The following is a 25,135-nucleotide window of genomic DNA, read 5'->3' on the forward strand; positions in this document are numbered from 1 at the left end:
ATTGAGGCATATCAATGTTACAGCCAGTGCCAATGCACGTCGCCTCTACGTCTCTACAAAACACGGAAAGTCCCCAAAAATTAGGGACAGCTAACTACCCTACCATATGCGGCACAGTGCACTTAAGTCTGGTCTTTTACCTGTCAAAATAGGCCGAGCAGCCGGTGAAGAACCGCTCTTAGCGGTCAACAGACACACCGGACTAATGGCGACCGCACTTCCTGCGCAGAAGCCAATGGGGTTGAACTTCACCCCGTAACGTTACGAAAATTTAGAAGCGTTTCTTAACAATTACTAACATAAAATGCTTCCCTTCGAAAAATAAATTTCACATTTCAAAAATAAAATCACAGTGAACACAACTTAGCTTGGCTAGCTACGTTAGCATAGTAGTTTGCGCCGGGGCTAACAACGTCCGCTATCTTTTAAAAATTATAAGACAATTACAGTGGTCTGCATTAGAGTAAATTCAGTGTTAAATTTTCAAAAAGAGCCCAACAATTTATGCTATCGCGGAATTAGCTGCTGTGTGTATATTAAAACACACAAACGCGGGGGCAAGCTAAGATGTATGTTATGTATGTTACATCGTTGTTTTAAAGTAAACTAACAAAATCCAGAGCGACTGCAAATATGTGTAATTTCGCATAAAATTACTCACCGTTCGCGACGAACACAGCTCTTTGATAAACCTTGAACACGTGCTGTTGAATATGTCCGCTTGAGTAGAAGAAGGGAACTGTGAGCTGTTTACACGTCATCAAGTTGTATTTTACATCGACAGAACTTAAAATTATATTGTTTTTTGATTAAAAGAAGATTTTAAATTCAGACAAATCACGATTATATATTGAGTAAAGAGGCATAATTTATGTGTCACCCGAACTCAATAAAATAAAAATTTTAATTAGGAAGTCTAACAGTATTTATGAACTTGATTTTTCATTTCACAACAACATATACATGTAAGTAATGACTAAAGGTCCCATTAATTACTTTTTAGAGTGCATGTGGCGGGTCTGCACCTCATCTCTGCCCCTACTTTAACCCCGCTGCTATGGCCCAATAAATATAACGTCTGAATAAGGCCATCAAACAGCTCACAGCCTCTTCCTCAGAAACTACAAAGTACTGTTATTATTGTTGACACGACGACAGCAGACGCATTGATGTGGCTGTTCAAAGTAAACAGTGTTCACAGCTTTAGCGGAGAAAATGCGTTTCAGCTCTTTGGTTCCGCCCTCAAGAGGTTTTGACGCAAAGAGGGCGGAACCACTGACAGACTTATCCCAGTGAGGCGTCCACTCGGACTCATTAACGGAAGCACACTCGGACTCGGAAGCGTTTCGGTGTGGGAAGCAGAAGGATGTCTCTTCAGTCGGTGCTGGTGCCTCTCTTCAAACTGTACTTATGCGGAATTAAAGTTCTTCTCTACCAAATTTTCAACCGCTCCTTTACGCTCCCAGGTCAGCTCCTCTCTCTTACACAGCTCTGTGTCTGCTGCTTTGTGCATATTTGTCACCATGTGATCCATGTGCGGTACTGATGTTGTCGTCGACAGGAGCGCCTGCAGGTATAACACTGCTCAGTCAGCTGTAAGAACAGGACGCGGAGAGTTTGAAGTACTCGTTAGTTCGTAATTCCGGACCGATCGATAGTGTGAGGAAGATGTGATTTCTGCCAGAGCCGTGCGGTGCGTGTGTTTGCGGCTGAACAGCTGTTAAAGTAGCGCTTTCTAACTCTTAAACGGTTTTATGCTGGGATGAGATTAAACGGAGATGATTCTTACGGTGAGTCCGTCTCCTCGTGGGCTCCTGCGCGGGCTGTGACACAAAGGTGACTCTCAGGCTACGTCCACACGTACCCGGGTATTTTTGAAAACGCAGCCTTTTCTATGCGTTTGCACCTTTTGTCCACACGTAAACGGCGTTTAGATTTTTAAAAACTCCGGCCAGGTTGGATATTTTTGAAAACTCCGTTTGTGCGTTTAGGTGTGGACGAGAAAAACGGAGAAAACGCAGCGTCAAAAATGCGCGCCTTTTTTGACGTCACACTGTGCGCCACGTTATTGTTTCGGTGAAATGAATTTCTACAATACTGTTAATTGTTCTCTCTGCAGTGTTTAAATGCTTACATACACACACAGTTACTGTCCCTCCACACATACCACTCGGTTCTGCTTCTATGCCCCAGCTTTGTTTACTTTTTCCCACCGAGGCTTCTAGACTTCTGATTGGCCAACATTTCTGCACGGTTAGGAATATAGCGCCACCTGCTGCTTTGGCATGTTCCTAGCAGCGTTTTCCTTCATTTCTGCCTTTACGTGTGGACGGGATTATTTTTTAAAACGGAAAATTTCCGTTTTCAAAAATACCCGTGTATGTGTGGACGTAGCCTCAGATCGCATCAGAATAATCCTGTTTTCAAAGGAGGTTCATTTAATTTTCTTTATCAATCATTTGTTTTCTTACACTGATTCATGTTTGTACACTTCCTGTGATGGTGAATGCACTGACCTTTACAAGCACGTTTCTATGCGTTTTCTATTGACGTGCATTAAAATGTCCCCAGGGACGAGCTTCATACTCACTGAGCTCACAGCCACTGTAGTAAAGTTGTGACACGAGACCCGCTTTGTCTTTACAAACACACAGAAGAATCTGTGGAGCTGTAACAGCTGGGTCCATTAAAACGGTGGCAGAGGTAATAAGTGGCTCTCTGAAGCATGTTTTACCAGCTATTTTAGTCCGAAGTAAACTATATTTATATAACATTAGTGGTGCAACGGATCAAAAATCTCATGGTTCGGATCGTTAATGGTTTTAAGTCACGGATCGGATCAATTTTATGGATCAGCGAAAAAAGAAAATTGACAAAAATTTAACATTTACTTATTGAAGTATTTTTGCCTGTTAAAAACATTCAGCTCTAGACTCGTTCCACGCAATTATTAAAAAAATGATGGTACAATATAGGTCAGTGCAGTCTTTGTATCTACCACTCAATTCAGTTTTATTTTTAAAGCGCCAAATCACAACAACAGTCGCCTCAAGGCGCTTTATAATGTAGGGTGGACCCTACAATAATACACTCTTCTCATTATATCGCACTCTGCTGTGATATGACGAGCGGTCACAGTCACGTAGCTTTCCGTTGCCCTGCAGCTCCACCCATTTGTAGCAGTTAGGACAACAGAAGATGTCTGGGACATTTCAGCCATAACTTAAATCTTTTCCTGCTCATACACGCTCTGAACGATCTTGCCACTAAAGTGGACACAAACGGGATATCATAGCGTGGCTCAAGCACGTCCATCACAGTTTAAACCCTTGTTTTGCACAACAGACGACGGCCCCCCGTCTGCAGCTAAACACCCCAACAGCTTCTGTAATAGCTTTAGCCGGTCGGGCTGGGCAGCAAAGGGCTGCTTAAACTACTCTGCTCCTCCACTTGGACGCTAGCGCGGGCCAGAACTATGACTTGACAGACCCACCACGCCACCATCCACATACTTGGTGCGTACCGAACCGTGGAGTGGGATCGGTTGGGATTACGGATCAACCGTGATCCGTTGCACCTCTATATAACATGTCATAAAATAATAGTATATGTGAATCCAAGCTTTTATTTTTAACCCAGACAGAACTCCTGGGTTAAAGCTCCAGGGGAACATCAGCTGTAGTACTTTAAAGATCAAAACTGATTGGCCTTTGATTTAATGAGCAGTACAGTAGCAATGATCAGTGTTACTGGTGACGAATCAAGATTTGTTGGATGCTTGCAATAAATCAATCATCTTTAATCATGTGTGCTTTTGTTGGAACGAACCAGGAGGAGCTGGATTAGAGACGAGTTTATCTGAGAGACCGCTCAGGTTGGAGGCAGGGCTTTAGACATGTACAGAGTAGGATTGTCAAGAAAAAAAATGTTACTCCAGTATTTATTGATACGGAAATTGTTTTTTTTAAGCATTTCAATTTATTCTAAATGGGTGGCCCGGTGGTTCGCACTGTTGCCTCACAGCAAGAAGGTCCTGAGTTCAATTCCACCATCAGGCCTTTCTGTGTGGAGTTTGCATGTTCTCCCCGTGTTTGCGTGGGTTCTCCCCAGGTACTCCAGCTTCCTCCCAGCGCCCCCCGCGACCCTGAAAAGGATAAGCGGAAGCGAATGGATGGAATTTGTTCTACATCAGTATTACATTTTTTTTTTTTTTATCCTAATTTTAGTAACTTTAGTTCATAGTAACTAAATAAATTGCTAAAAAGTGCAATAAAACCACAAAGAAACTGAAAGTCATTTTTCTAGATGTAGACCTCAGTTTATAAATAAAAGGTTGCACAAAATCCTTTCAAACCACCTAAAATAATTTTTTTCTTTTCATAACTTTGTTCTTGATACGTATTTATTTTTATATATAAACTATAGCAAAAATGGAAAAAAACAGTGTATATTGTGCTCAATTTACAAAAAGTCATCAGTACTAAAGTAGTGCAATCAAAGTGTCCCAGTAACCAACAGGAAGTGTATAGAAGAGGAAGTGTGTATAGAAGAGGAAGTGTACAGAAGGCCACAAAGTTAAACAGTATTTTTTTCTGTTATTAATTTCAATAATGCCAAAGCAGCTGAAGCTGATTGACAATCCTCTCTGCTACTTAACTGACCATATCAATGTCTCAGAAGTTTAATTGACTCAGTGCTGTACTCTGATTTAAAAAGTGTCCCTTTAATTTGTTTGAAGTGTGTTTATATAATTAGCGCGACCTGTGGCAGTCGTTTTCACGCAGGGCTAAACAACCATTACACAAACTGGAAATTTGGTTCCAGGAATGTGAACGTAGTTGAAGGATTTGGTTTTTTGAAGAGCGTGTGAAAACCGTGTCACGTCACATGTGCCACTTTGGAATGTGAACAGCATTTCACACACATTAAATGCGCCATGGTTTAGCAGTATTTGCAACCGGTAGCCTTCATTCCTTAAGGTTAATGTTAACATGCCTGTTTATAATTTGTCATTCCTGTAATTAAATGGTTGTGTCTGATTACTCGGACTCACAAACATTTAATAATAATAATAATGGATTGCATTTATATAGTGCTTTTCAAGGCACCCAAAGCGCTTTACAATGCCACTATTCATTCACTCTCACATTCACACACTGGTGGAGGCAGCTACGGTTGCAGCCACAGCTGCCCTGGGGCAGACTGACAGAGGCGAGGCTGCCGTATCGCGCCATCGGCCACTCTGGCCAACACCAGTAGGCGGTAGGTGAAGTGTCTTGCCCAAGGACACAACGACCGAGACTTATTTTGTACAGCCAAATATTGGAGGACTGCAGCTCCACTTGGCTGTTATTGGTCTTGAGTTAGATACGATGTGGCTGCCAAATAGTTGTGGGTGGAACCGTAGTGTAGTAAAACCAGCAGTTAAATGATGTGGTAAACCAGGGGTGTCAAACTCAAACACACAGTGGGCCAAAATTCAAAACTGGAACAAGGTCGCGGGCTAACATTAATATTTATTGAAAAGAAATCTTCCTCCAGATTTAAGAATGAATCTCTTCTTATGGACTCAAACACATTTGCTGAAAAACTGAATATGGAACAAGCAAAGCTTAATACTAAACAATATATATATATTAGCTGTATAACACCAGTAGGCCAGCTCTAATAGTAATTTGGTATGGCTTCGCGGGCCAAATGTAATTGGGCTGCGGGCCAGAGTTTGACACCTATGTGGTAAAGGATTTAGATATGAGTAATTAGTTTAATTGACTAATATTTCTGGTGCCGACCTAAAAGGGCAGCAACATTATCAACTTATTGAAGGTGGGTTTAAAGTGGACATGAAACACTGTGTAATTTACACTATGGAGGATGTGCTGTCAAAAACTGACATAGCTGTAAGACTTAAATAAGAATAAGTGCTTAAAGGTTTTAGAACATGCTTAGCACTACCCTGTGCCAGTACAGGATGTGACATCACAGAGTTGGTTGGTTGTGGTTAACAGGCTTATATTAGTTTATGTAAGCTAGTGACGAAAACGGAAACAAGAAAACTAAAAAATGTGTTCAAAGGGTATTTTTTTTAATTACTCCTGGCTGCAACAAGAAGTTTTGTTTTTTTTATTGTGGGTCTATCAGTTGCAAATAACCAACAAACCTGGTGACCTGATATTCTATACTAACTCAAGATGGTGCTAAACATGTTCTTTTAAACAGTTATTTCTTAAATCCAGCTTCAGAGGCTAAATCTGTCAGTTTTTGAGAGCAGGATTGCGTACATGTAGTGTCTCATGTGGCGTTGTTGTGTTAGGGTTACTTGTGCAAACCTCAGTATCAGTGGTAACCATCATGCAAATTCCTATCTTAGCCAGATATTTTATTTTATCTGCTCATTTGCATGTTAATTGTTGGGAGGATTGTAAAATCCAGTTCTCAAACACTTAAAATGTTTTTATCACCAAAATCAAATGTTTATTTCACTGTTCTTGTTAGGTTCTCGATAAGAGCATCACCCTGATGGACTTTTTACCTAAGGAGCCAATGGAGGGTAAAAGTTCAGGACCTTCGTGCTCAGGCCTCAATCTGGTCGCACACCCACGTGCCAAAAGCAAAGTGTGGAAGTACTTTGGCTTCGACACAGATGCAGATGGCTGCATATTACACTGGAAAAGGATTTACTGTCGTGTATGTATGAGCCAAATTGCCTACTCTGGAAACACCTCAAACTTGTCATACCACCTTGAAAAGAACCATCCCATAGAGTTCAGTGAGTTTGTGAAAAGCAACACAGATCATATGCGTGAAGCTTTTGCTACGGCGTTTTCTCGGATAAAGACTGAGCCTACAGTTTCACAGCAGCAGTCCCAGGAAACCTATTCAAGGCAGAGCGTAGACTCTGAAAACAAACGACACAATGATTTGACAGTAGCTATTATCAAGTTCATTTGTGAGGGGTTATATCCTGTATGTACAGTTGAAGAGCCTACGTTCAAGAATTTAATCGGTATTGTCGACCCTGGATATTCTCCTCCAAGCAAAAGTGACCTCGCAGGCAAAATGGTTCCTGAAATGTACTGCCGTACCCAAAATGTGGTCTTTAATGAGCTTAGTGGAGTGATGAATTGTGGCATTGCTACAGATCTGTGGCAAAGCCAAACACAAAACAGAACATATATTTCACTTTCTGTGCATTCGATCAATTACAACAGTGCATCTGGCTTCTCGGTGACCAACAAATGCCTTAAAACCTTTGAAGTACAAGAGGACAACAGAGCTGAGAATATCACCAGAGCCATGTATGAAGCCTTTGTGAAGTGGGGGATAACTCATAAAGTCATTGGGGCTACCACAGATGGTTCGGTGGATGTGGTGAAAGCATGCTCCCTCCTGGATCTGACAGTAGAAATGCCCTGCCTTGGGCACACAATCAATCGTGCAATGGCTGAAGCCTTCCAGCTGCCACGAGTGAGCGGCTTTTTGGGATGCTGCCGCAAGCTTGTCGATCATTATAGAGAATCTGCAATGTATACAGAAAAGCAGAAGCAACACGGCCTTGCTCAGTGTACACTCATCACAGACCAGGACAGGTCATGGTTTGGTACATTGGCAATGCTACAAAGACTGAAAGAGCAGCAGGCTGTTATAAGTATGACACTTGTAGAGAGTTCTAGTAGCCATCATTTCACCTTCAGCGGTTCTGACTGGGCCTTGTTGGAGGGCTTGATTGAAGTCCTCCAGCCCTTTAAAGTTGTGGCAAACATGATCACTTCTTGTAAGTATCCAACCATTAGCATGGTGAGACCTGTCCTTCATATGCTGCTGAACACCACCCTCAAAATTAAGGAAGGGGATCTCAAAGAGATCAGCATGAGCAAAGAGGTCATCTCCAAGGTCTTGTCAAGCACATATTCACAGAATTCACAGTTATCCCAAGAGATCGCAACATTCCTCAACATTGCTACATTTTTGGATCCTCGTTATAAGAAACTGCCTTTTCTTTCCACCCAAGAACGCTCCAAAGTTGAGAGTATTATTATTGAAGAGGCCAAAGCAATCCTGGAGAAGCAGATTTCGGAGCGACTGTGCCTTGATGAATTTTCTTTGGTGTCTGATGAGCCACCTTGCAAAAAACAGGGACTATCGGGTGAATCTTCTGCCAGCACTTCAGTTCAAGACAACCCTCTGGCTGCCATATTTTGCCAGTCAGATGCAGACCAGAGCCAGGAGGAGCTACATGCTCAAGTAGTAGAGGAGCTGAGCAACTACAAGTCACAGAGGGTTCTAGGTCTGAATGAAGACCCTTTGCTTTGGTGGTCGAACCATGCACCTTTGTTCCCCACACTTCCTAAGGTGCTCCAGAAGTATTGGTGCGTTCCTGCCACAAGTGTTCCTTGTCATAGGTTGTTCAGCTCATCAGGTACTTTTCTTTCTGGGAAAAGAAACCGCATACCTTCAGCTCTAGTGGATATGCAGGTTTTCCTGTATGAGAACTCTCGGAGCTACTATGAGCCTGAACCCTGTGAGGATGAATTTGAAACTGTTTTGGAAACCAACTCTAGTTTGGCTCAGCACTGAAGTGACTGAGGTTTTAAAGAACTTTATTTACTTTGCTATCTGTATTCTTTGTATGTTTGGCATAAAGGGACAACGTTTTCAGCCTTTATAACATATGGGACACGTTAGCTTTCAAGTTAACTGCTGTAAACACATTTCTCCTTTACGGAGCAGATGTCCTTATGCATTCAAAATCTGCACAAACTCTATTGTATTAAAATGAAGTGGAAGGTTACAGAAGAAGAAGAAAAGATTTATCGTTTATGTAGCAATATTGTGTTTTGTCTTTATTATAAATGTGTTTCAGCTGTTTTTTGTTTGTTTGTTTTGTTTTTTAAATTACAACTCATGTCTTGATGCATGCTCAGTCGGCCAGGTTAGTAAATCCCAAAAGGCTGATTCTGTTCATCTGGACATTTTTAGTCAGAGAAACGTTTCGTCACTCATCCAGGTGACTTCTTCAGTCTCAGCTGACTGCAGGTTTCCCCAACCTTATAAACAGTACACTTGCATAAAGACTGAAACCAACCCACTGAATGAACACTGGGCTGGGAGGGCATTTCCTTGATCATTAATATGCAAATATGCAAATCAAAGCCCACTGATCAATGGCCATGAGTACCATTCACAGAGAGTTGGGGAATGGTTGCAACTCTCTGTGAACCATCTTACACAGCATTGTAAGATGGTGACAGATGTACCCTTAGGCCCCCCCCTCGATTCAGAGATGGTCTTTCCCTTTTCACGTAAATGGCCTCCTTGACTCCGCCCTCAAACCAGCGTTCCTCCCTGTCCAGGATGTTACATCCTCAGAGTCCTGGCCTGACAAGGTAGCTCTTCTGTGTTGCGCCATCCTCTTAGCCAGAGGTTGTTTGGTTCAATCCTCCTGGCACTTAACAGCTACACTATGTTACTCTGTTTGTGTCGGGGACCCGATCCTTGGGGTGGACCTGTTTTTGGTGCAGTGTGTTTTGGGGTTTAAAAGCCACAGAGACCCGGTGTTTAGAAAAAATGCGTCTCAACTGTTCTGACACGTACGGGATCACTACAGGTTTTTGCTTAGTCAGCGGTTGTGTTTCTCTCCTGGATCGGCTGGAGCTTCCGGACCTGGACCTGGATCAGCTGGAGCAGAGGTGGGAAAGACCATCTCTGAATCGAGGAGAGTGCCTAAGGGTACATCTGTCACCATCTTACAATACTGTGATTGCAGCCATTCCCCAACTCTCTGTGAATGGTACTCATGGACATTGATCAGTGGGCTTTGATCAATGGTCATGACAATTTGCATATTAATGTTCAAGGAACTGACCTCCCAGCCCATTGTTCCTTCAGTGGGCTGGTTTCAGTCATTGTGCAAATGTCCTGTTTATAAGGTTGGAAACCAGCAGTCAGCTGAGACTGAAGACGTCACCTGATGATGACGAAACGTTTCCCCCACTGAAATCACTACATCCAGATGAACAGAATCAACTTTTGGGAATTACAACTCATACTTGCCTCAGCTTTGGATGATTAGAGTGGAATACTGGAAGGCTAGGTATTCAGGATTTTTCCATTAGATGGGTCACAAAACCTAAAATCCACAGCCTATTTTTTCCCCTCATCTGTGCACACCTGTTGCGTTTAAATGCAAATTAATCTGGCAAGTGCCACGCCACGTCAAGAGGGTATTAAGAGCTATAAGGGAACATGCATGTATCCATTGTTTTTTGTTTGATTTGTTTCTTTCTTTGCTTTCTTGGTTTGAGTTTTACAGGCAGTGGTCTAAGCCTAAACAGAGAATCTCAGACTTCCATCAACCCAGAATCCTCTAATGGCTTATTCTGGGTGGGGCACCAAGTTGTTTCCAAGCTAAATGAGAGATATAATCTCTCCAGTGAGTCCTGGGTCTGCCCGGAGGTTTCATCCCAGTAGGATATACCCGAAACACCTCACCTAGGAATCATCCTAGTCAGATGTCTGAACCACCTCAACTGACTCCTTTTGATGTGTAGAAACAGTGGCTCAACACAGTCTATTGATTGATTGACTGATCAAAGGGGGAATCAATTGCATTGTTTTAGCTCTGCTATCTTTTCACTGTGAAATGTCACCCTCCACTCTCCCCTCACTTCTGAGATACTTAAACTAAAGTGGGTTTCACCCTTTTCTAGACTTGGAGATGCTGTCTATCATTCCCACTGCTTCACACTCGGCCACGAACAGTACCGGATGAACTGTGGAAGACCGTCGAGGAGATGGTCAAAGGGTTGAGCCAGTAGCATCTCACTACCACTATGTAGAGTGTGAGTTTAGCTCCGATTCCCTCTCGTGAGTCATTCGACAGTTTTCCTGAATCACTTTGTGGCCATTCCCAAAGTCTTGCTTGATGGTCTCACCTGTACACATCTCGGTGGGGGAACGTAGTGCACAAACACACCTCTCCAGGTAAAACATTTGCTGCCCATGTGGGCATGGAAATTCCACAGTAAGGGGTACAAGCACACTCTGCCAGCCTCTTTTCATTTAGAGTAAGTCCAGAGTGGAACAGAGTACAGGAAACTGGTTCCAGTGACCAAGCTGTGCACTGAGGTGAGCCTAACTCGATCTAGTCGCCATCACTCGCTTGCTTAGGATCAGACTCCTTTCCCACCAGTGACGTGACACTGCATGTACCACAAGCCAATGTTGGAAGCCAGAGATCGATTACTTATATCTCTTTAAACTTCATACACTTAAACTTGATACTATGTGATAAGGAAACGTGTAATTTACTGCGCTGTTTGAAACCTAGGTGAATTATTGGTTCATAAATATCTCTAAGAAATACCACGAGGGTGATCAGTTTACACAGTCTGAAACAACAATGTTTTATTTGCTGTTAAATTAAATTTTCTGTTGCTGTTGAGATTTATGTACCAAAACTACATTGTAATGGTTTGGAGAAGATCATGTCACAGATTAAAATAGAATATTTTAAACTCATTAACCATGTGAAAATCTTCCGGTTTGTATGTTGGGGGACGAATACCTTGGCAGACTTACAGAAACCTGCCTTTGATAGTAGTTGGGCGCATCTTACCTCAGTTGTTGTGACTTCCTAGTATACTCTGATGTTTAGTTGTCCTTTTTCCCCTCAAATGTCATTCAGGCTATGTACTTTGTAAATACTTGTCCACATATTGCAGAACTGACTGATAATAAATGTGAGTAAAGGTTTTGCTGGTCTGGCTGCTTGATGTCTTCACTTTGCATTCAATTTTTTGCGTTCAATATTTGAAAATGCAATGCAAACGGAGTTTACCAGTCTGTTCTGGAGCGGTGTATTTCATAGGTTTCATATATTCCTGCTGTTTTCCTGGGTTAAAAGCAAAACAAAGCAGATTAACTGGTATTTATTTCTTAAAGAGCGCTACAAGAAAGGTTCTGTGAAAATTGATCTAAGAAATCCACACTTCATGCTCTTCATTGCACTATTTAAAAAATGTCCGTCACTGGCCTGGGTAAGTGGTCATTGTATTTCCCAGTGGCAGTCAAGTAGGATGACATGTCATTGCATTCATAATCAATTTGCTTCAGATATCGTTTTCAGATATGTTTCTATACAAAACCAGCTGAGCAACTATAGAAAAAGTTTCTTGTAAATCACCTGACTTACAAAAGTGTGTAGACTTATCTGCACTCACTGTAATTCTGTTCTGTTGATTCTTCGAATGCTGTGTTGCTGCTGCATATTTACAGATGACTGTTAATAGATCAGTCACGGAAGACGTTTGTCCCAGCATTGTCTTAAACCTCATCGTTACTGAACCTCGCCAGAGTTTAAATGAAAGATTGTGTAATGTTCTTATGTGGTCCCCTCTCTCCTCCTACACAGTCTTACCCAAGCAAAATGGAAGGGTTGCCATTGTGACTGGGGGTACCAGAGGAATTGGTTTTGAAACAGCAAGACACCTGGCAAGCCTTGGCATGCATGTTATCATAGGTAGGCTAATGTCCAATCACATGCCTTCACTCAGTCAGTTCCCCTTTCTATACTTTGTCTTAGTTGTGGCAGTGCCTTAAAGTTGCATTGTTTCAGATGTCCCGCAGGCTGGGACTCTGGTCTCAAAAACAGTGTGTACAACTATGTAAGAAGGAACCTACTGCCCACTTGAGCTATAAATGTTTAGCATGTTGTCTATGGAACTAAACAGCAGCTGTGTTTAATATGAACTTTTTGACCTTTTGTATTCATTTATTGAATGACTTGCACACAACAGCACTGGAATCTTTCCATATATGGAGCTGAATGCTTCATATCTGCACTGCCAGTAGACCCTAGGTTCTCAAAGTGTAGCCCACAGGCCAGCTAAATGTATTAATGAAAATGAAGTGATCTACAGGGTGGGCAATTTATATGGATACACCGTAATAACATGGGAATGGTTGGTGATATTAAAGTCCTGTTTGTGGCACATTAGTATATGTGAGGGGGCAAACTCCTCAAGATGGGTGGTGACCATGGTGGCCATTTAGAAGTCGGCCATCTTGGATACAACTTTTGTTTTTTCAAGAGGAAGAGGGTCATGTGACACATCAAACTTATTGGTAATGTCACAAGAAAAACAATGGTGTGCTTGGTTTCAACGTAACTTTATTCTTTCATGAGTTATTTACAAGTTTCTGACCACTTATAAAATGTGTTCAATGTGCTGCCCATTGTGTTGGATTTTCAATGCAACCCTCTTCTCCCACTCTTCACACACTGATAGCAACACCGCAGGAGAAATGCCAGCACAGGCATCCAGTATCCGTAGTTTCAGGTGCTGCACATCTCGTATCTTCACACCATAGACAATTGCCTTCATATGACCCCAAAGATAAAAGTCTAAGGGGGTCAGATCGGGAGACCTTGGGGGCTTTTCAACTGGCCCACGACGACCAATCCACTTTCCAGGAAACTGTTCATCTAGGAATGCTCGGACCTGGCACCCATAATGTGGTGGTGCACCATCTTGCTGGAAAAACTCAGGGAACGTGCCAGCTTCAGTGCATAAAGAGGGAAACACATCATCATGTAGCAATTTAAATATCCAGTGGCCTTGAGGTTTCCATTGATGAAGAATGGACCCACTATCGTTGTACCCCATATACCAAACCATCACTTTTGTTGTTCCAACAGTCTTGGAGGGATCCATCCAATGTGGGTTAGTGTCAGACCAATAGCGGTGGTTTTGTTTGTTAACTTCAGCATTCACATAAAAGTTTGCCTCATCACTGAACAAAATCTTCTGCGTGAACTGAGGGTCCTGTTCCAGTTTTTGTTTTGCCCATTCTGCAAATTCTGTGCTGATCTGGGTCATCCTGGTTGAGATGCTGCAGTAGCTGGAGTTTGTAAGGGCGCCATTTGTGAGTAGCTAATATCCGCCGAAGGGATGTTCGACTAATGCCACTCTCCAGTGACATGCGGCGAGCGCTACGCTGTGGGCTCTTGCTGAATGAAGCTAGGACAGCCACTGATGTTTCTTCATTAGTGACAGTTTTCTTGCGTTCACATTTTGGCAAATCCAACACTGAACCAGTTTCACGAAACTTAGCAAGCAGTTTGCTGACTGTAGCATGGGAGATGGGTGGTCTCGTAGGGTGTCTTGCATTGAAATCTGCTGCAATGACCCGGTTACTGCGTTCACCAGATATCAACACGATTTCAATCCGCTCCTCACATGTTAACCTCTTCGACATGTCAATGGCTGTGAACAAAGAGAAACTTGTAAATAACTCATGAAAGAATAAAGTTACGTTGAAACCAAGCACACCATTGTTTTTCTTGTGACATTACCAATAAGTCTGATGTGTCACATGCCCCTCTTCCTATTGGAAACACAAAAGTTGTATCCAAGATGGCCGACTTCTAAATGGCCACCATGGTCACCACCCATCTTGAGGAGTTTGCCCCTCACATATACTAATGTGCCACAAACAGGACTTTATTATCACCAACCATTCCCATGTTATTACGGTGTATCCATATAAATGGCCCACCCTGTAGAATGAATCTACAGTTTATGTAGGACCAACTGAGCGCTTTCTTTAACTTTTCTAGCACAATAAGGCTAACTAAACATTCCTGGTGTCAATGCATGCCACCTTACTACTGATTAAAGATTGTTACAAAATGAGACTTCCAACAATAAATACTTTCTGAAAAGACATTAACATACAAACTTTGCAAACTCTAACTCTGGAGCAGGGATGTCAAACTCATTTTATATTGCAGGCCACGTACAGCATTTTGATCTTAAGTGGGCCGAACCAGTGATGCCCTCGTTTCAGTCAGCATAAATACGCTAAACTACACCTTTAATCCCATTAAGTCCAATTTCAACAGTATGTCTCATTTTTACTACAAGATGCTGCTGTAGTGATTGAAAGAAATCTGTTTCACAAATAAATGTGTAAAATTATAGAAAGTGCTGCTGTCTCATCGCCCAGTAGAGTCATCCACACAAATTCTTCTGTGTTTTAATTGTTTATCTAAATACTGTGGCGATCGTGGCTCAAGAGTTGGGAGTTCGCCTTGTAATTGGAAGGTTGCCGGTTCGAGCCCCGGCTTGGAAAGTCTCGGTCGTTGTGTCCTTTGGCAAGACACTTCACCCGTTGCCTACTGCCTCTGTCAGTGCGCCCCAGGGTGGCTGTGGCTACATTGTAGCTGCCATCACCAGTGTGTGAATGGGTGCGTGAATGGGTGGATGACTGGATATGTAAAGCGCTTTGGGGTCCTTAGGGACTAGTAAGGCGCTATATAAATACAGGCCATTTACCATTTACCATTACTATGAATGGTCATGGTACTGGTGTTCATCAGCAGGAAAAGCTGTAAAACCCAACTTCCTAAACGTATTCCAAAACCATCCAGTGGGCCCCATTGGAGTCTTTGACAGGCCGATTCTGGCCCCTGGGCGTCATGTTTGACAACCCTGCTCTAGATTATTTTTTCATCACCTCCATCATCCTGATGATGACGGACTAAAATACAAGAATATTACCTTCCCCTGTTGATAGACGCGTTGTGATTGTCTTTTTCTCCAGTGTTTTGTTCATTAGTATCAGTCGTACCAAAGGTTTTGTTAGCGAGTGTAGGCTGTAGGATTGAGTGCATCAGCTGCTGGATATCTGCCCACCAAGCCTCTCTTTGATCTCCATCATCTCCAGCTGGGAATGAGAGAGAAGAAGGTGCAGCAGCTGTTAGGAAGATTCATGAAGAAGGGACCGAAGGAACCGGTAAGTCACATCCAGTAACACGGAAGCTCTCATTCAGTATCGTCTCTGAAACAGGAAGTGGGTCTTCCAAAATAAAAGCTCAAATTTCAGATAAAAATGTTATACCATGGCAATGCTTTACATCATAAATACATATATGAAATAGTGTCAGCTGTGATACTGTGATCACATCTGAGTGACACAGAGAGCAAATGAAAGCCGACTGTAGACGCAGACACGCGTTTAAATAAGTGAAAATAAACTCTTAGTGTAGTCCAGCCTAACTGGAAAACACACAAACACACACCTTTTATCCCCACACATGGTGAGTATCAGTCATCCCAGCCTGTAGCAAAACATATAAGTGATAATCTAAAATACTGTCAATGACAATAATCCTGATTTCTTCCTAAAAATGATACTTTAACAGTAAATAATCGGTGTTATGAACCAGGGATGTCACATTTTCTTCCCCGTTACCATGGCAACATAAGGGTGTTAAAACCAGTTTGACCTGGGACACGATCTCCCCTCAGAATACAAAATGTAAATCCTGACAAACCAGCATCTGCTGCTGTGTAAAGAAACGAGCATGTGAGCCCTTCGTCTCACATATTACTGTCCTCACTTGTTGAGATGTTTGTTACCTTCAGGGACTTCTGGGAGACAAACTCAATCATTTCTGCCTGTTGATGGTGGAGCGTATGATGTGGCGTGCACAGCGACCTCGAGAGGTCACATGCACTGCAACGACTGACTGCTGTTACCTGATGACAGTCAGAGTCAGTGCTGCTCTTTTCTTACAGCTGAGTTTGTCTTCGTGGACATGACGTCACTGAAATCTGTGCGACACTTTGTGCGGTTGTTCAGGGACAGAGCTCTGCCCCTCCACGTCCTGGTTAATAACGGTAGGCTGTACAAACACACTGATGATGGTCTTTACAAAGTCACCAGGTTACTACATATTAAACTTGTTCCTTTCACGTAGCTGGGACCATGATGGTTCCTGACAGACAGACAGAGGATGGCTTTGAGTACCACTTGGGCCTCAATTACCTGAGCCACTTCCTGCTGACCAACTTGTTGCTTGATCTGCTGAAGAGGTCGGGAAAACCGGGCTGCTGCTCTCGAATCATCAACATGTCCTCTGCTACACATTACGCAGGAGTCGTAGACATGGAGGACTTAAACAGGAGGTGAGAAGATCAATCTGTGGGTGTGAAAGCCTCTGATCTGAAAGAATACAAACCTTTAGAGTGATCACATTTTATAATAATCACACAAATCTGCAACTTCACTGTCATGTTTAAACTGGAACACTTTGTCATCTTCATTCCCCCAGATCCCAGTGTTAGCACTGTTAGCACTGTTAGCGCTCCTGCAGACTTGAACCATCCTGCTGCAGGTCACAGCGTAGCTGCAGACTTTAATCAGACACATCTGAAGACTGTGCTTCCTGATTTCAGCCAGCATGTATTCTTAGCATGCCTACAGAGCGGTGGCCCTGCTGGAGCATCTCTTACTGCTCCTGATTAGGAAAAACAAGGCGCACATGTTCAAAGGTTTTATCTTAGTTGCATTACTGTGTGAGGATACGGGCTAATGCACACAGGCACACTACAGAAAGCAGATAAGCTGAATATGTGGAGCACACAAACTCGTGGATGTGGTCAAATAATGGACAGGAAACAAAATCAGGTTCACAGACAGAGGAGAGTTATGAGCTGAAGGCTGCATTTAAAGCCATGTGCATAACCGTCACAGAATTTTATAGCATCTGGAGAAGTTAAAAAATGATTTCAAAAACACACTTTGAAGTGTTTGTATGGTGTTAAATGTTCCCATGGTTGTGATGTATGTTACATAATGAGTTTTACTGGGATGATGTGTGGACATGCAGACGGACTGAGAGCAGCTCTCACAGCAACGATGCCTTTTAGAAAACGACCAATAAAATATGTTGAATTTCAGACGTTTCAGGTTTTTGTTCACAGGAACTGTTGGTTTGTGTTCTAGTTCAATTCAATTCAATTCAATTTTATTTATATAGCGCCAAATCACAACAAAAGTCGCCTCAAGGCGCTTCATAGATACAGAGAAAAGCCCAACAATCATATGACCCCCTATGAGCAAGCACTTTGGCGACAGTGGGAAGGAAAAACTCCCTTTTAACAGGAAGAAACCTCCGGCAGAACCAGGCTCAGGGAGGGGCGGGGCCATCTGCTGTGATTGGTTGGGGTGAGAGAAGGAAGACAGGATAAAGACATGCTGTGGAAGAGAGACAGAGATTAATAACAGATATGATTCAATACAGAGAGGTCTGTTAACACATAGTGAGTGAGAAAGGTGACTGGAAAGGAAAAACTCAATGCATCATGGGAATCCCCCGGCAGCCTACATCTATTGCAGCATAACTAAGGGAGGATTCAGGGTCACCTGGTCCAGCCCTAACTATATGCTTTAGCAAAAAGGAAAGTTTGAAGCCTAATCTTAAAAGTAGAGATAGTGTCTGTCTCCTGAATCCAAACTGGAAGCTGGTTCCACAGAAGAGGGGCCTGAAAACTGAAGGCTCTCCCTCCCATTCTACTTTTAAATACTCTAGGAACAACAAGTAGGCCTGCAGAGCGAGAGCGAAGTGCTCTAATAGGGTGATATGGTACTACAAGGTCATTAAGATAAGATGGGGCCTGATTATTTAAGACCTTGTATGTGAGGAGCAGGATTTTGAATTCAATTCTGGATTTAACAGGAAGCCAATGAAGGGAAGCCAAAACAGGAGAAATCTGCTCTCTCTTTCTAGTCCCTGTCAGGACTCTTGCTGCAGCATTTTGGATTAACTGAAGGCTTTTCAGTGAGTTTTTTGGACATCCTGATAATAATGAATTGCAGTAGTCCAGCCTGGAAGTAATAAATGAGTTGAGTACATGTTCTCACCCCGAGATAACAATGGTAAATGGACTGGTTCTTATATAGCGCTTTTCTACTCTTCTGAGCACTCAAAGCGCTTTACACAACTTGTGCATTCACCCATTCACACCCATTCGCACAAGCACATTTCTCTAGGTGCTTTCTAGATAACATTCACACACATTCATACTCCGATGGATGCATCGGAGAGCAATTTGGGGTTAGTATCTTGCCCAAGGATATTTGGCATGCAGACTGGGGAAGCCAGGAATCGAACCACCAACCTTCCAATCAGTAGATGACCTGCTCTACCACCTGAGCTACAGCCACCCCACAAGAGTGATAATGTGATGTCGGAGTTTTCATGAACGCAGCTCTGACCTGGATGCTGTTTTCTCTGACTGAGCACATCGAAGTGAACTAAACAGCCATAGGTGGAGTAATGAGTAAAGTAAATGCTTACGAGTAACGATGAGTCTAACACCCACACCGTGCTCTTTAATAGCAGCTGGATATGAAGCAGCTTCAGGCTGCTCTCAGCTCTGTACCGGCTGCAGTACTCTGGGGAAGTTTGGATGTATAAAAAGCCAGGTTAACTCTCATCATCTTCTTCCCAGGATCCAGTACAGTTCCCATGGTGCTTACTCCCAAAGCAAACTGGCTCTGGTGCTGTTCACCTACTGCCTGCAGGAGCAGCTGACTGCCAGCAGCTGCTGTGTGACGGTGAATGCTGTGGACCCGGGGATGGTGGACACGGCGCTGTACGATAACCTGTGGACTCTGGTGCAGCTGCTCAAGAAGCCGGTAGCCAAGATATTGTTCAGGGTGAGGACTAAGTTACTCATCGTCTTCAGCTGGAAGGTTTTCCTCTGTTATTATTACTCTGTGTTCATGTTTTGGAGATTATGTATCTGAATTTCAGGAGCAGGACCACGCCTCCTTCCAGGAGATGTCATCTACAGAGGTTCCCCCAGTTCAGCTGATCATTCTCCTTTACGTGCCCCTCCCTCCCTCCTTGTTCTCAAATCTTTAACTTCTTCACTTCTGTTTAGTCCATGAGGATCTGCCAGTCCCCTCCGAGGCCTTCCCCAAACCACAGCTCAGTTCATGTCCAAGCTTCACCTTTACCTACTAAACGCTGTCAAACCTAAATATGAGGACGTGGGCCAGCGAGTGAATTCTTATCTCCATTACTGATAATGATGCATATAAAGACCTGGTGTGTGTGTGTGTGTGTGTGTGTGTGTGTGTGTGTGTGTGTGTGTGTGTGTGTGTGTGTGTGTGTGTGTGTGTGTGTGGCTGATGCTCAAACCTTCAGCTCAGTTTGAACCACATGGTTGTGAAGCTGCACGTGTGTGATGCTGTTATGATGACATGATGCGTTCACTGACAGGCACAGAAGTCCGACATGCTGCAGCTGAAGTTTTCTGCAGCATCTTTCTGAGAGGAAACGCTCACTTGTGGAGATGTTACAGGTACGAGGCTTTGAAGCTGTTGTTGTTCTGTGCTCTGCTCAGACTCCAGCAGAGGGCGCCTCTACAGCCGTCTATGCTGCAGCTGCTGCTGAGATGGAGGGCGTGGGTGGCTGTTACCTGTACAACGGCCAGAAGACGCAGTCTGCAGGTGTTTCCTATGACTCTGAACTACAGGCCAAGCTGTGGAAAAAGAGCTGCCAGCTGGTGGGCCTGCAGGAGGCGTGACCCACCTGCTGACCTTAAGGCTGGATACTTCTGCATCCTCGGTCTTCACTGGGACAATCTTATGTTTCAGAAGTCAAACATTTCAAAGCTTTGCAACAATACGCTTGATTTCATATATAACTTTTACTCATATGGACTTGTTCATTATGATTTTAACCACCTCTATTTGAACTTTACCTGACAAAAAAGATAACTCTACCAAAGGAGCAATTACATCCATGTGTGGTAGACCCGAGCTCATGGCCCATCACATGTGCCTGTTTTTAAACCACACCTTAATATGATTACTATTCCAAACACAGACGTGGAAAGGTCTGAGCTCACATGAAGCCTTCGTGCCTTCGTTACCTGTTCATGCCTGATTTATTCTTCACTTTATTTTTCACTGTGTGCTGTGATGTTGCTGCTAAAGGAGCAATCGTGCCTCAGGAGTGCTGTATGCTTTATCAGTTTTATTTATACAGCACCAAATCACAGCAACACTCGCTTTAAGGCGCTGAGATGACTGGAGCTGGACAGTCAGTCCCTTTAACTCAGGCTGTAAATGGGCTCTTGGCTCCACCCACAGACGGGACCACGTAGAGTAACTGTAACTGTAATGCTTCATGAATGTGACTCCATAAAAGAAACACGAACCTGTCAGTGTTATTAACACTAATGATCACTGCTGCTTTAGTCGGGTTTGCTACACTCGTCTCCTACATGCTAACTCTCAGTCACAGGCCCACAGCGCCACCCTGTGGACACTGTATGTATGACTTCCTTTATATTGTTCCATGCACAGTCTGCTCTGTTTAGCACTTTGGACCGATGTAGCCATGTTTCTGCTGTCTGTGCTGTTATTTGATCTCTGCGATGGTAAATAAACGTCACGTCTCGGTCTATCAAGGACTGGTGTTGTTACTCTGTAGCTCAGTACTGTTGGAAGTACTTTTTCTTGCATGTACTCTTTTAGGGAAGAGTTTTTAGAAAGGTCTAAATCAAAGTCAGTCACTGGGCTTTTGTAAAAATCTGCATCTCTACTGAAGCAGCAGTTTGCTTTAACGGATTTGGTAACATTACAAAGACGGACAGCCGAATATTTCCTCAGACCAGGAAACCCAAGCTGAGCTGAAACAACAAGAGTTAAATCAGATGTTTTATTTAATAAGTAAAACAGCATTTATTTTTGCACGTTACCTGGTTTAATGACACCATTTGAATGTTTGAAGCTGTTAAAGATTAAACGTGCAGCTAAGAGAAGAAGTGCTTCTTTACACACTGATGAAAAACTTCCATACATCCAAACAACATCAGGAGAAGGTTTCCCAGAAATGAGATGCTGGTGTGAGCAGAAGGTGGAGCAGGACGTTTAGTGGCTCATAAGTTTCTGTTCCACTTTGCTGTCCTCACCAGAGATGGGCAGTAACGCGTTACTGTAATTTGATTACTTTTTTCAAGTAACGAGTAAAGTAAGGGATTACTATTGCAAAAACAGTAATTAGATTACCGTTACTTTCCCGTAGGAACGCTGCGTTACTGCGTTAGTAAATCCGTGATTTTTTTGCGAGAATGTCTCATGACAGTGACGTAAGCGAGTGCGACGTTCGTGACAACAGCTGTGTGCAGATCAACAATGGATCATATATCGAGTGCAGAGAGAGTATGAGCGTGCAGCGTTTAAAGCGTGGAAGTACTGACCTTACTTTGAGTTTGATTCCATAAAAAGTGACAAAAACATTAGTGTCCGTTGTGCGTGGGAAGAAAACTTCTTTTTACAGCGAAAAAACCCCTAAACTTCCAAACAAGCACCGAGTAGCTACGACGTAATGGGAAACTCACAGAGAAACTCGCGGATTCTTCCACTGACCGCTGCACACCTGCACCAGGGTAACCCTCCGCCTACCCCACTCCTGCTTTACAGGTGAAAATAGAGCAACAGGACCGCTAGTCTTTGACTTTATTTATTTTCTGCTGTGTTTTACTTGCATCTATTTGAAAGACTGAGTGTAAACACACAAAATATTTTATTTTATGTGCTGGAATGTGCAGAAAATAGGTTTAAATGTTAAACTAATTTCTTCCAGTCAGAGAATGTTGCAGATAATTAAATGTTTGCTTGATGCATAAAGTTAAAAGATTAAAACTAATAAAACAAGTTTTAAAAAGAGACTTTTCTATTTGATTACATTTTGTATGATGATTATGCAGAAAAAGTAGAATTGGGCTGAAAGATCTATCACTTTATCACCTATTCAGGTTGTAAATCGTGTTTTTAAAAAGGAACTAAGTAAATAATTACTTTTGAAAATAAGTAATCAGTAAAGTAACGGGATTACTTTTGGGGGGAAGTAATCAGTAATTAGTTACTTATTACTTTTTTCAAGTAACTTGACCAACACTGGTCCTCACATACAGTAAACCTTGAACTCCACGGATCATGTGACGTGCACTCGGTGCTCAGCGGTCACACAAAGTGGTCACACTTTGCCAGAGCTTCTGTCACCTTACACTCCCTCGCAGCCTCGTGACACAGTAATCTGGATCACTGCAGGCGGATTACTGACTTAAGGTCCACAGGCTTTAGTGTCAGCTGTGGATGGATAAAAATACCCAGCTTGACCTGCAGAGGGAGTCGCGCCATCTGTGATCTGATTTAAAGGCTAATAGGAGTTATTGTTTGTTGTACATCATGGAGCTGATCGTTACTGCTCCCTTAGTTTATTTCATAAAGAAAACTAAAAGGAGAGAAAAGCTGTTACAGTACAGTCGCTCATGTCCACCCCCACTGACCCCACAACCTTCAGTGGGCCCATGAAAGCTGCTTCATGTATCCACCACACAGAAAAGTTCCTGTTTGATCATCCAAAGCTAGTGAAGCATGTTTTTCATTCCCATTGAATCAACATGATTCAGTCAAGTCCAGCAGACGCTGCACTGAAAGCTCGTTTGCAATAACGATGAATGAAGATAAGCTGGAGATGTAGCAGTGCTCCACATCCTGTCAGTACTGATCTGACCCAAAGAAGTGGCTCTTGGCTCTGGATCTAGAGCCTCTCTTTGACCCTCCCTGTTGCTCTTTATCTTTGAACGAAGTGCCGTGGACGATCTGGGATGTCCTGTCACGAAGCTTCTGCAGTTTGGGCTTCATCCTGCTCAGTGAGGACTTCCTCCACAGGGGCATCACCCTGGGTTGGCCCTCACTGTCCCCAGAAGCACAATCGTTGGAGTTAAGCTGGCTGAGGGGCTTCATGTTAGAGATCCTCCAGCGTCGTCCGTCCCTGGGATGAGCGTTCTCACCTGCAGAGCACTCACAGCCTCCAGCGATGCTCCGTATCTCCACGCTCACGTTGTCGGTGAGGTACTGGCAGGCCTTCCTCCCACTATAGTCTCTGATCTCCACATCTGCATTGTAGGTTCTAACCAGAAGCTTGACCACCTCCACGTGCCCGTGCATGGCGGCGATGTGCAGAGGCGTGTAGCCGGTGCTGGATCGAAGATCAATACTAACAGAAATGTCGTGCAGCTTGGCAAAGTTAATAATCATGGCTATGAGCTCAGGCTTGCCGTGCTTGGCGGCCCAGTGCAGGCAGGTGAAGCCCGTCACAAAGTCCTTCTTCAGGAGGAGGCTGGGCTCTGCGGTGAGGAGGCGATGCAAGCTGCTCCACTGCCCGTCTGAAGCACACATCATCCACTCGTGCTCCATAGGCTCCAAGGCTACAGCTGTCCTGTCTTCGTCCAGGGTGGAGGAAACCATAGAGGTGGAGTCAGCTTCCGCCCTGGGGGACAGGTAAAAAGAGCGCCGAATCCCTGGGGAGCTGTTCATCATGACCTTTATGAAATGCTTGCGACTCCCTCTCGGGGTGCTGTAATCGTCACTGCCAGACAAACTGTGCGTATCTACGCGCTCCTCCTCCTGTGACTCCGGGCCAAAGGGACACCTGTGCTGGGACTCTCTGCGCATGGTCGCACTAAGCCCCTCTGCTGCGCTCAGGCTTCCCTGTGACTCAGCCTGCTCAGCAGCAGTCAGTACCTGCCCCGTCCTGCCAGTGTGAGCAGGCCCGTGTGCGCTAAAGAAAGATCTCTCTGGAGCGAGCGGCGACGCTTGCGTCACTGTAATCTCGGGCACGTCGGGCTCTTTTCCAACCGGCTCCTTTCTGGACTCCCTGTTGTCTCGTCTGAAGCTCTCCCAGTTTCCCATCGCCGTCCAGCTGCTGTCCTACAAACACACCGAGGACACTTTGTCTGTCAACTTCTTTCAGTGTTGAAATTATGCGGAACTCTGACTTGGCTGTTATTTCCGTAACCTGAACCAGGTGTTTCTGCTCACGCCTTGTTCCGCGGGCTGTAACGCATCCACGAAACTACTCACAGCTGCGATTTACTGGACTTCTACCTTTTAAGTACCGAAGCACCATTTTTCTGTGAAACAGGGCAGCGCTTATAAAACTGAAATACTCTTTTATTTACACGTGTACCTGTGTACGTAACAACCCACGACGGAGTGTTAAAGCCACACTAGGAAAAATATTATCGCTCAGTTTGAGAAGAAAATCTCTCGCAGAGCCTTTTTTCACGTTTAAGAGTCCAACTGGACCCACCCAGTGTTTACTGGGCAGGATACTGGGAGTAAACCAGAACTGATGGATGTCTGTTCACAGCATTTATTAGTCTAACCTGCTGTTTCTAACGACTTTACTATGAAGCTTTTTCGAGGGAGATGTTATTATTGTAAGTGAAATAGTAATTTGGTGTATCAATAGTTCCGTTGG

The 25,135-nt window shown here is 43.6% G+C and overlaps 3 protein-coding genes across 4 annotated transcripts; 2 read left to right on the top strand and 1 right to left on the bottom strand.

Moving 5' to 3' along the window:
- The first annotated feature begins 1,330 nt into the window (after window positions 1-1,330).
- dhrsx (dehydrogenase/reductase (SDR family) X-linked) lies at window positions 1,331-21,283 on the top strand. Of its 2 annotated transcripts, XM_085151432.1 has the most exons (7): window positions 1,331-1,466; window positions 12,413-12,520; window positions 15,730-15,798; window positions 16,584-16,685; window positions 16,766-16,973; window positions 19,302-19,509; window positions 20,202-21,282. In XM_085151432.1, exons 1-7 carry the CDS (start codon window positions 1,367-1,369, stop codon window positions 20,382-20,384), a joined length of 978 nt encoding a protein of 325 aa, XP_085007558.1. In that variant the 5' UTR covers window positions 1,331-1,366; the 3' UTR covers window positions 20,385-21,282. The 2 variants fall into 2 exon arrangements, with proteins under 2 accessions (XP_085007558.1, XP_085007557.1); XM_085151431.1 differs by lacking the exon at window positions 1,331-1,466 and having other exon boundaries at window positions 8,928-12,520; window positions 20,202-21,283.
- On the top strand, window positions 1,333-8,787 carry LOC146492431 (E3 SUMO-protein ligase ZBED1-like). The gene is made up of 2 exons (XM_085151411.1): window positions 1,333-1,466; window positions 6,496-8,787. The coding sequence occupies exon 2, from the start codon at window positions 6,520-6,522 to the stop codon at window positions 8,575-8,577; it is 2,058 nt and encodes a 685-aa protein (XP_085007537.1). The 5' UTR covers window positions 1,333-1,466; window positions 6,496-6,519; the 3' UTR covers window positions 8,578-8,787.
- A 1,194-nt stretch (window positions 21,284-22,477) lies between the features above and the next one.
- LOC146492432 (ankyrin repeat domain-containing protein SOWAHC-like) lies at window positions 22,478-24,638 on the bottom strand. Its single transcript, XM_085151429.1, has one exon. The coding sequence runs from the start codon at window positions 24,562-24,564 to the stop codon at window positions 23,368-23,370; it is 1,197 nt and encodes a 398-aa protein (XP_085007555.1). The 5' UTR covers window positions 24,565-24,638; the 3' UTR covers window positions 22,478-23,367.
- Between the last annotated feature and the right edge of the window lie 497 nt (window positions 24,639-25,135).

This window comes from Neolamprologus multifasciatus, chromosome 23 (assembly GCF_963576455.1).
Source record: "Neolamprologus multifasciatus chromosome 23, fNeoMul1.2, whole genome shotgun sequence".
In the NCBI taxonomy this organism is placed as follows: Eukaryota; Metazoa; Chordata; class Actinopteri; order Cichliformes; family Cichlidae; genus Neolamprologus; species Neolamprologus multifasciatus.